General features: G+C 41.5%; 1 protein-coding gene across 9 annotated transcripts in view; it reads left to right on the forward strand.

The window, feature by feature from the left end:
- Positions 1 to 12,393, forward strand: part of LOC125458672 (glutamate receptor 3-like) — a 384,493-nt gene that overhangs the window by 166,095 nt on the left and 206,005 nt on the right. For all 9 annotated transcript variants that reach the window (XR_009446706.1, XR_009446707.1, XM_059651391.1 and 6 more), the window contains exons 5-6: positions 4,513 to 4,566; positions 12,227 to 12,388. Coding sequence is in view for 7 of the 9 variants with exons in the window: in XM_059651391.1 (XP_059507374.1) it covers positions 4,513 to 4,566; positions 12,227 to 12,388 (216 nt within the window). In the remaining 2 variants the exon portion in view is untranslated. The remainder of the gene's footprint in view (positions 1 to 4,512; positions 4,567 to 12,226; positions 12,389 to 12,393) is intronic.

Raw genomic sequence — 12,393 nt, forward strand, 5'->3', positions numbered from 1 at the left:
GTATAGTACCTTTACTTTCAACAGAAAGAGTTATTTTGTATTCATTGTGGTGGCATTGTGATCCTGTTAAACTCAGAGCTGGTGATGCAACAGTAGACTTTCTGTTCTAATGCAAAGCCACATCAATCCTCACATCCCCAGCAGACTACCTATTGATAATGTCCAATTTACTCAGCAAGAATGCTGTAATCCTGCTCTCTTTAAGTTGCTGCCTCATATACACATTATAAAAGGATCACTCTAATAGCATTAGCGTTGGTGGTGCTAGTTGTGAAAGATTGTAAACTCAATTGAATAATGTGGTTTTGAAGGTGAAGTCACAAGGTTTATAGCCATGGTCTTAAGTGTTACTTACATTTACTACTCCTTTGCTTTTCATTGCAGTAATAAAAATAAAAATTATTCTCTCTATACATTCTCTATAATCAGGCTAGCTTTTACTCACTTGAATTGATAACTTCTTCTGCCTGACTAAAACATCCTGATAAGATAGTTAGTTCTTCAGGTGATAGAAAAGTGGTAGAAGTCCACTGACATTTCACATAAAACCGAATGAAAAGGCAAGCTTTGTAGTAGGAAGCAATATGGTTTATGATGTTGCTTTTAAATTTGAGGCAGCACCATTAGCCAGACTTTTGTTGCAGGTGTAATTAAAATCCCAAGATGGCTTTCAGTACCAGAATATAGCAGTACAATCTTTTGTTGCCATAAAACTCATTGATCTTACATGAAGCTTTGTCATGCCTTCCTGTTAAATTTATCCCAATTGATGTATGCTGATTTATGTTGAGCTACATTCATGAGAAATTGTATTCCATAGAAATATGGACGTTTTTCTTCCATGCATCCAGTAAAAGTTACACTCCTGAGGACATGCGCTATAAATTAATGGGAAAAAATTATGATTAATAGATAACCCTTCAATTTGACAATAAAGACTGAATGTTAAGGAAAATTGAAGCACGTTATTCAAGCATCACGGGAAAGGGCTTGGGTTGTAACTTTTAAATAGTTAAATGTAATGAATGAAGAAAAGAACAAAGAAATAGGTGATTTTTGTTTAGAAGCTGATCGGTTCGAACTGTTAACCATTTACCAGCAACAAACATAGTCAGGCTCATAGATTAAAGGAGGGAGAGAAAGATACAGCAGTGGTAATAAAAGGTTTACATTCTAAATCTCTGACTATACAGCAGGAGACAGAACCTTATAGATATTGAAAAGATTGAAAAGGTGACCGGATTCTAAATTTTGGAGAAAGACTTCTATGGAAACATTATTTTGTAACTCAAACTTCCCCTGTCCACTTCTGCTTTCCCACTGTATTTGTATTTCAAAATGAGAAAACCAGTCTGAAAGGCCACGTGCCATACTGCAGGCTGCCACCAAATTTCATGGGGTTGGTGGTAAATCACGAATGAATCTAGTGCATAATTTGGGACAGTTTCTAACATAGTGGATGATGTCTTGACAGATTTTCAGAGGAGTTTCCATACAAGAGATTATTAGTAAAAAGTGAAAGTACGCAGAATCAGAGAAAGCCTGGTGTGATATATCGATAATTGGTCAGAAAGTTAGAAAATGGAGGGTTGGGATAGACAATACTTATTCTGGTCGAACATGGCAAATTGTGTTGTCAAGACATCTCTACAAAATCCGACATTTTTCACAACACAGAATTAATGACACGGATGAGGGAAAAGTGGGACGAACTAGGCCGGGCATGCCTAGACCAAGAGGCCTGATACTAAATTGAAATTGGTCCTTGGGCCTCATGAGGAATTTACTCTTTTGTATATTCCAAGGCAGATTGTACTGAGTGTCAAACCATTTGTGTTACAGACAGCTGTCTGATGATAAGTTCCAGGAGGAAGTTGAAGTGGCAGGGTCTGCACAATGATAATGGGAACTACAGATGCTAGAGAGTCCAAGATAACAAAGTGTGGAGCTGGATGAACACAGCAGGCCAAGCATCATGTCAGGAGCACAAAAGCTGATGTTTCAGGCCTAGACCCTTCATCAGAAGAGGGGAATGGGCAGAAGGTTCTGAAATAAATAGGGAGAGAGGGGGAGGTGGACCGAAGATGAATAGAGGAGAAGATAGGTGGAGAGGAGAGTATATGTGGAGAGGGGATAGGTCAGTCCGGGGAGGATGGACAGGTCAAGGAGGCGGGATGAGGTTAGTAGGTGGGAAATGGAGGTGCGGCTTGAGGTGGGAGGAGGGGATAGGTGAGAGGAAGAACAGGTTACGGAGGCAGGGACGAGCTGGGCTGGTTTTGGGATTCAGTGGGGGGGAGGGGACGAGCTGGGCTGGTTTTGGGCTGCAGTGGGGGAAGGGGAGATTTTGAAGCTTGTGAAGTCCACATTGATACCATTGGGCTGCAGGGTTCCCAAGCGGAATATGAGTTGCTGTTCCTGCAACCTTTGGGTGGCATCATTGTGGCACTGCAGGAGGCCCAGGATGGACATGTCGTGTAAGGAATGGGAAGGGGAGTTAAAATGGTTTGCAGTGGTGGGCAGAGTTCCGTCGGTGGTGGGCGGAGTGCCGTCCCCACCACCCAAGACATCTTTCCATCCCCACCCTTGTCTGCCTTCCAGAGAGACCACTCTCTCTGTGATTCCCTTGTCTGCTCCACACTCCCCTCCAACCCCACCACACCTGGCACCTTCCCCTCCAACCACAGGAAGTGCTGCACTTGCCCCCACACCTCCTCTCTCGCCCGCATCCCAGGCCCCAGGATGACTTTCCACATTAAGATTATGTTCACCTGCACATCTGCCAATGTGGCATATTGTATTCACTGTACCCATTTGGCTTTCTCTACATTGGGGAAACCAAGCGGAGGCTTGGGGACCGCTTTGCCGAACACCTCCGCTCGGTTCGCAATAAACAATTGCACCTCCCAGTCGCGAGCCATTTGAACTCCCCCTCCCATTCCTTAGATGACATGTCCATCATGGGCCTCCTGCAGTGCCACAGCGATGCCACTCGAAGGTTGCAGGAACAGCAACTCATATTCCGCTTGGGAACCCTGCAGCCCAATGGTATCAATGTGGACTTCACAAGCTTCAAAATGTCCCCCTTCCCCATTGCATCCCAAAACCAGCCCAGCTCGTCCCCTCCCCCCACTGCATCCCAAAACCAGCCCAGCTTGTCTCCACCTCCATAACCTGTTCTTCCTCTCACCTGTCCCCTCCTCCCACCTCAAGCCTCACCTCCATTTCCCACATACTAACCTCATCCCGCCTCCTTAACCTGTCCGTCCTCCCTGACTGACCTATCCCCTCCCCACCTATACTCTCCTCTCCATCTATCTTCTTCTCTAACCATGTTCGGTCCACCTCCCCCTCTCTCCCTATTTATTCCAGAACCCTCTCCCCATCCCCCTCTCTGATGAAGGGTCTAGACCTGAAACGTCAGCTTTTGTGCTCCCAAGATGCTGCTTGGCCTGCTGTGTTCATCCAGTTTCACACTTTGTTATTCAGGGTCAGCACAATGATTGCGAAGATGATTGCTCCTCCTGGTGCTACAGAAAAGATTTTTACAGGCAGACCTTAACAAAGAGGATTTTTAATTGATGACCAACGGGGGTCAATAAGTTTCAAGCAGAACACGGCAGGTGCTGGTCCCATTTGGCATTCATTAATTTACTGAGGAGGAATCCGTCAAAATGATTCAACCCTTCATGTCATTTTTAGACAACTTACTTGTTCAGATTGTCTGCCTCAGATACCCAATAAAAAGGGCCTCCTGAAGTTAGCAATTGATTAAATACCTGGGTAGTTTGGCCACAAGCTATCCCACTGCTAACTCTCTGTGCATTGTCCATTGTTCGCCACAAAATTGTAAATCCAAATTTGTAGATCACGCTAAGGTAAGATACCTGGTGAAATGTGGAAGGAAATTACAGAACGAAATAGACTGAATGGGACAAACCTATGGCAGCTGAAGCTTGATGTGTTCAGAGTGGGATCATCTGCTTTTGATTCATTGGAAATTAATCAGAATATTTTCTTCATGGTACAAAGCAAGGAACTGTGAGGATTGCTGGCCAGTTATGTAGAAAGGCCAAATAAAACAGAGAATCAGGCCGACATAAGCGGGTAGTGAAAACAAATATACTTTCGACGCCTCTGATTATTCAGTAGGAGACAGAACCTCTCAACCAACAACGTGTAAGTAAATAATTTAAAACTAGTGCGTAGACTCAAAAATAAAACATTTTAAAAATGGATTGTATAGCTTTTTAATGCCAAATTGAGGAAATTATGCAACAGTTGCAGACGTTTGGTCAAATCGCATCTGAAGTACAATGCTCAGTTTTGGAGTTAGTTCTCAGCAAAGAAATAGCTATGGCGGATTCTATCCAACACTGAGTCTCCAGAATGAGATCCCTGCCTCCCTGCATTGACTCAAATATTTACAGTGCAATTCATTTTAAGTCTGAGCAGACCTTAAAGAGCTGATTTTTTCAAACATTTTCACAGATTATTCTTTTCTTTTATGGATAGGCGGTAAATGTTGGTAAAAACATCCGAGGCTACCACTACATGTTGGCTACTCTGGTAAGTGCTTTCTTTGTGTTGATTGAATCTATGAAAGGACAGATCAAAAGGGTGGCTAAGTTATGTATGAGTTAGAAATTGATCTTTTAATTCTAAGTTTGCATCCAACTCAAACCTCAGGATTTGCTGGCCACGTGGATCCAATTGAAATTAATTTAGCCACTCGCTATCCATTGCCAAATGAATATTGGTCCACAATACTTAACTGATATTAACCATTAAGCATTGAGGGCAAAGGTTGTATGCTGAAAGACTGGGTGCTGTGAGAAATATGGAAAATTGCATTAGTGCAATGGAGATACATGGGACACATTATCAGTATGAGGAAAGAGTACGGAGAAATTCAGTCTGACCAAAACTATGTTATAGCTCACAAAACAAAATACTTTGGTTTCTGACAATCATAAATAGAACAGAAAATGATTGAAATGCTGAGCAGCTATGGAAAAAGAAACAGAGTTAATGTTCATATCCATGTCTTTTGAGTTGGAAATGTAATAAGTTTTAAAATATGAAGGGAAGTGGAAAAAGAATACAGGTGAGATCTGTTACAGTGTGGAAGATGGAAATGTTTAAAGGATAAAAGAAGCTGGCATGCAAGGCCAAAGAGATTGGCACTGAGACAAGCAAAAGAAATGAACCATGCATCCAAAGACAGTGTGCATGGCAAAATGATGAATGGCAGAAGCAAAAACAAGAGAAATACAAGCAAAAATATAATCAAGCAAAGGAATAGGAGACAAAATGAGGACAGAGGTTATCGCCTAAAATTGATGAATTCAAATGTTGAGTCCAGATGTTTGGAAATTCCCTAATTGAAAGACAAGGAACTGTAACTTACAGGGCGAGGGACACAGTCTGCAACACATGGCTCCTTGTCCTCCCAACTGTCCCCCACCTCCTAGGAGAAAAACTGTAAATTGGTACACCTGACAGAACGCCCTTATCTTGCTGTGGAGTGCTACATTGTTTAATTGTGAGACTTTTCTGTTGCTTTCTGGAGAGGTGCACTCTCAGAAACTGATGACCTCAATCAAGAGGTGAGATTGCGAAAAGGGGACATAGAAGCCTCAGCTGTGGGAAGGGGGAGAACATAGAACATTACAGCACAGTACAGGCCCTTCGGTCCTCGATGTTGTGCCGACCTGTCATACCAATCTGAAGCCCATCTAACCTACACTATTCCATGTACATCCATATGCTTGTCCAAGGATGACTTAAATGTACTTAAAGTTGGCGAATCTACTACCGTTGCAGGCAAAGCATTCCATTCCCTTATTACTGTCTGAGTAAAGAAACTACCTCTGACATCTGTCCTATATATTTCACTCCTCAATTTAAAGCTATGCCCCCTCATGCTCGCCATCACCATCCTAGGAAAAAGGCTCTCCCTATTCACCCTATCTAACCCTCTGATTATTTTATATGTTTCAATTAAGTCTCCTCTCAACCTTCTTCTCCCTAATGAAAACAGCCTCAAGTCCCTCAGCCTTTCCTCGTAAGACCTTCCCTCCATACCAGGCAATATCCTAGTAAATCTCCTCTGCACCCTTTCCAAAGCTTCCACATCCTTCTTATAATGCGGTGACCAGAACTGTACGCAATAATCCAGGTGCGGCCGCACCAGAGTTTTGTACAGCTGCAGCATAACCTCATGGTTCCGGAACTCGATCCCTCTATTAATAAAAGCTAAAACACTGTATGCCTTCTTAACAGCCCTGTCAACCTGGGTGGCAACTTTCAAGGATCTGTGTACATGGACACCGAGATCTCTCTGCTCATCTACACTACCAAGAATCTTACCATTAGCCCAGCACTTTGCCTTCCGGTTACTCCTACCAAAGTGCATCACCTCACACTTGTCGGCATTAAACTCTATTTGCTACCTCTCAGCCCACCTCTGCAGCTTATCTATGTCTCTCTGTAACCTACAGCATCCTTCGTCACTATCCACAACTCCAACAACCTTAGTGTCGTCTGCAAATTTGCTAACCCATCCTTCAACACCCTCATCCAGGTCATTTATAAAAATGACAAACAGCAGTGGACCCAACACCGACCCTTGCGGTACACCACTAGTAACTGGTCTCCAGGATAAACATTTCCCATCAACTACCACCCTCTGTCTTCTTTCAGCAAGCCAATTTCTGATCCAAATTGCTATATCTCCCACAATTCCATTCCTCAGCATTTTGTACATTAGCCGACTGTGGAGAGACTTATCAAACGCCTTGCTGAAATCCATATACACCACATCATCCAGTTTACTCTCATCTACCTGTTTGGTCACCTTTTCAAAGAACTTAATAAGGTTTGTGAGGCACGACCTACCCTTCACAAAACCGTGCTGACTATCTCTAATCAATTTATTCTTTTCTAGATGATTATAAATCCTATCTCTTATAACCTTTTCCAACACTTTACCAACAACTGAAGTAAGGCTCACTGGTCTATAATTACCAGGGTTGTCTCTACTCCCCTTCTTGAACAGGGGAACCACAATTGCGATCCTACAGTCGCCTGGCACTATTCCTGTAGACAATGACGAATTAAAGATCAATGCCAAAGGCTTGGCAATCTCCTCCCTGGCTTCCCAGAGGATCCGAAGATAAATCCCATCCAGCCCAGGGGATTTATCTATCTTCACACTCTGTAGGATTTCTAATACCTCTTCCTTGTGAACCTCAATCCCACCTAATCTAGTAGCCTGTATCTCAGTATTCTCCTCGACAACATTGTCAAGAGGAGATAAAAGGCTCTGCAAAGGATGGTGAGAGGCTGCACTGTGATCAGAGCGACTGCACAAGTTGGGGCATGGACTGGGGAGTGCAGACCTACAAAATAGGAAGAGAAGCTGCAGCTGGGGAGGGGACTTCTAAATGGTAGAGAGGAGATGGAAAGGGGAATGAGAAGCTGTTATGAGGAATGGGTGTATGAAATGGGAAATGAGAACCTGAAATGGTTGAAAGGGTATGACAAAGGGGAGAATGAAGCTTCAAAGGGGAACAAACAGTTTTAACAAACTCGGTTTTCATGAAGAGTTGCAATCTTTAACAAAGAAATGTTCTTCTGACTCTGAACAGCAAAACTGAGGTAATGAATTCCTTGCAATTAACATAGAGTGTTTAGGTTAAAGTTCAGGCCAGGAGCCACTACATGGGGAAAAATGTAATTGATATCCTATCGAACATTGGATCAATTATATAATTTTATATTGAATTGTTTTATTGCATAACAATTTGCTTCTACGGGTTATCACATCTCAAAGTGTTTAACATACAATAAATTATTTTATATGCTGTGCTCTGTTAGAAATAAATATGCATTGATTTAGTTGTGAATTTACTCATGAAAAGCATGTTTAGGGTGATGCCCTTTTGTGTATAGAAATATGTCAGTTTTTTTTATTAAAACCTTCATTGCTAACCTCTTTCAGCTGCTTTGTGCGGATTTAAATACCATGGTGTCGAGAAAATTAATATCCTTGTGATTTTTTTGCTTTAAATTGAGCAGTGAAGAACTGAGGTTACTGATGAATTCTAATCCCGCTTCTCACATGATGTCAGACTCCCATGATATAGTCACAAATGCAGAGGTGTTATAAAGTGAGTGCACGCCTAATTAAGGATTTAGTCAGACTGAAAAAGAAGCCCTGGAGAACCAAGAAGTGAAAAGGTGGACTTCAAGAAATCATAAGAGGATCCCCCTCATATGATTTAAAATATAATTTGAACTCTGAGGGAAAACGTACCTGGTGTAATTCTAGGAGGGCTGAGAGAAGAGAGAAGAACTGCGGGTAATGGGTTATGTGAAACTGAGCGACTTCTTAACCACAATGGAGTGGACTCCGCGATTGTGGAAAATTAAGACATTTCAGAAGCATAAATATGAAAGATTAAATCATCAGAACAGATGCAACAAAAACAAAGAAACTAAGAGAGTGAAATGGATTCTTTATAGGAAGCAGATTATATGGAAGTGTAGTTAAGGTGATAATAGGAGCAGGTGGGCTTACAATGAATATTTGAATTCCCAAGAAATTAGGATAGAAAAATGGAAAAAGGAAAAGGAAGAATTGAATTTGGACCATATGAAGATAAGAGAGGGATGGAAATTGAAAAACACAGTTGATGAAATGTTCCAAGGGTAGATTCAGAAATATCATCTATATAGTCATCAGTGTAAAGGAAAAAGAGGTGCTTGGGTAGGACTGGAATAAGCACAGTGACAAGACAATGTGAAAGAACAAGCAAAAGTCTGGCATAATAGGACTCATGAGGGTACTTATTGCAACACCGCCATTTGAAGGAGGTGAATGGAGTTGAAGGAGGGTTTGTTGATTGTTCAAACAAGTTCAACCTGGCAGAGGACAGTGGTGGTGCATAGAGTTTGTTTGTACTTCCATTCAAGAAAGAATGGAGAACCCCAGCTCGTCTCCACCTCCCTAACCTGTTCTTCCTCTCACCATCCCCTCCTCCCACCTCAAGCCGCACATCCATTTCCTACCTAATAACCTCATCCCGCCCCCTTGACCCGTCTGTCCTCCCCTGACAGACCTATCCCCTCCCTACCTCCCCACTCATACTCTCCTCTCCACCAATCTTCTCCTCTATCCATCTTCGGTCCACCTCTCCCTCTCTCCCTATTTATTTCAGAACCTTCTCCCCATCCCCCTTTTCTGATGAAGGGTCTAGGCCCGAAATGTCAGCTTTTGTGCTCCTAAGATGCTGCTTGGCTTGCTGTATTCATCCAGTTCCACACTTTGTTATCTCGGATTCTCCAACATCTACAGTTCCTATTATCTCTAAGAATGTACCATTCATGCCAGCTTCACCAATGACGCCCATGTCCCATTTAAAAGAAAGACCATGCGCCATCTTTTCCTGAGCACCGCACACATTTTCTGCTAGGATTGAGAGAATTAAAACCAATTTTTCAACTTCATTCTTATGAATCATTTTCAACATTGCTCTCTGTTTAGTTCTTCTTCATTTTTGAATCATTTACCATCACTTTATTTTGCTTGTTCTTTCACATTGCCTCATCACCTTGCATAAGTCAATTTAATTTTCCATTGCTCTGTTTTTGTGTAAAGCTAAGGTAATAAACAAGCAGTGCAATGCCAGAAAATTGCTTCTGATGTTTAGCTACTGCCATTTGACCAATCTGAAATAAACAGTTGCAATGAAAAATTTGCAACCAGTGAAGCCCAGAGAGCAACCTGAGCAACACTGCATGCTGCCTGTAAATTGTGCTTACCCTAACGCTAACCCTGTCGCACTACTGCAAAGCCATTGGCAATGTGCCATGCAGGAGGCCAAAAGACAATGCTTCCTTCAAGTTGTGTGCATTTCCAGCTATTGTGCAATCTTAAAGGGACTGCACAGAACAAATCAAAATTAAACAAAACATTAATTGCACTGGTTGCAAACTACATTCTGACTGTCATGAGAGAGCCCTTCAAATTCTTTGAGGTGCACAAAGTTCTAGCCCGGCAATCAGTTTCAGGCATCACAGGACTGAGGAGAGACATATCAGCACCACCAAACATCTAAAGTTGAACAAAACGAGGAAAACAAATGTAAGCCCCGTTCAATTTTAACTTGGCCCAATGTGATGCCCAGTTCAGAATTAGATAACCTCCAGTAATGCAGGTATATCAGGGTTATTCCTCTGAAGGCATTTTCTCATCATTACAAAATGAAAAATGTTTCAGTGTAAAAATAGATCGCAGTTTAACTGCATCTTGAAATTATCTGAGAAAATGCATCCTGCTTCATAATTCCTAAGATAACCACGGTGGGCAATTTCACAATTCACTGGGCAACTCAGAAAAATCTATAGAAATAGACATTTGCGAATAAATATTTTCTGCATTTTTATTTTGATCACTCCTGCTGTACAGTATAGGAATCCCAGTAAGGATTTTTAATCAGGCCTGAAGAAATCCTATCTATTGCACTGCAGATATTTCACGATTGATATTTTGTCAGTTATTGGTTGAACCTTCTCAGCTCAATCATGCATGTAGTGCTTGCAAATGACTACGCTTTCTTTCTTAAACTAGGAAAGAATAGTGCATTGCCTCTGGTACAATATTGCCTGAACACCAGCAGTGGCTGAGGTAATGTAGCAAATCAAAACAGTGCAGATTTTACTAATTAGACAGCAAAGTACACAGCTTTGCCACATGTCAAAACTGACTGTGTGTTGCCAAAATCAGTCCTAAAGACAATTTTGAATTCATTAGTTGCTACAAAAACAGGTCTGATAAATCTGATTATTTGATAAATCATTGTGAAGCTGAGCTTTCAACTGCTGCTTGTGAAGGTCTTTCTTCACAGCAGCAAGTGTAATGCAGAACAATGCTACCAATCTGCATATTGCTGTCTTTACTGTGCATTTTACCGTACTTCTCATTTATCACTAACCCTGTCAAATGATTCACTTACACGGTGAGCATAATGTAGCATGTATTGTTCTTCAAGACAATTTGTTTGAGAAATTGCATCTCAACAACTAGTAAAACCAAAGAACCGTTATGCTTTGCTAATTCCTTGCTTAAATGTCCTGCCACCTTCAAAGACCTTTTCACATGAACCCTCAGGTCCTCTGTTCTTGCCGTCTTTAAAACTGTGTCATTAAATCCATATTATCTCACCTGCCAAAATGCATCATGTCACAATCCTCTGCATTAAAGTTCATCTGCCACTTGTTTTTCCATTCTCCCAACCTATGTATGCCTTGTGTCTGGAGTCATACTTATTATCTGCCCCTCCTCTGACTCACTGTGAGATGAGGTGAATAGTTCTGATGTGGGGGCTCACTAGACCCGAGATGTTAACTCTGATTATTTTCTACACAGATGCTGCTGGACCTGCTGAACTTTTCCAGCAACCTCTGTTTCTGTTCCTGTTTTTATTCTAATACTTGGTGATTGTTCTAGAAAGAGTTAGACCTGAGCTATGGGGACTAAATTTGTCTTAGGAAATAATGTAATAGGGTCAATGGTAAATCAAAAGCCTATTTTACAGTTTTCTTTTCCATTGTCTTTGGCAACTAGTAACTTCCTAAAGTGCATGGCAGCTGCAAACACACATTTCAGGATTCTCAAATTTGTGAATCACATTCCAGCACGAAACAAATGTTCTAACTATAACGTTCACTACAAAACAGATATGGTGCAAAGATCAGTTGTTATTCATCTGGCATATGATTCCATTGTTTTCAACTGTCAAGTTGCAGAATTCAGTTATTAGGACACACAGATTTTTAGGTTATTCCATCGCTGAGAAGTGTCACAGTTGAGTGAAGTTTTATCCTAAACTGAAGTTCACAGATATGAACTGCACAACACACTCCTGGGTAGGAGGTTATGGAAGAAATCCTGACTGACAATGTTCTCCTGCATGCTAAAGTCTCCGACGGAGGATGAAATCTAACTGACTGCGCAGTAGCTAGGGATCAAGCCCAGAAGTTTTTATCTATGCAAGCACATCACGTAATATTTTCACCTGCAGAAGGCATCCAGGGAGTCAAGACATCATACTTTTAAAAAGAATGAATAAGGCATTGTGTGAGAAAATAATTCATCAAGATTGTGTAAGATAGTACTTTGTTTCAGTGGTTGAATTGTGCCTGTCTTCTTTGTTCATTGCAGGGCTTCTCTGATCTCATACTTGATAAATTTATTGAGACCGGAGTCAATGTCACTGGCTTCCAGCTTGTGAATTATGATGATCCAATGGTGCAAAAATTTATGCAGAGGTGGACAAAGCTAGATCAGAGAGAGTATCCTGGAACTGCTGCCAGCACATTAAAGGTATG

The sequence above is a fragment of the Stegostoma tigrinum genome, chromosome 15 (assembly GCF_030684315.1).
Source record: "Stegostoma tigrinum isolate sSteTig4 chromosome 15, sSteTig4.hap1, whole genome shotgun sequence".
Taxonomy (NCBI): domain Eukaryota; kingdom Metazoa; phylum Chordata; class Chondrichthyes; order Orectolobiformes; family Stegostomatidae; genus Stegostoma; species Stegostoma tigrinum.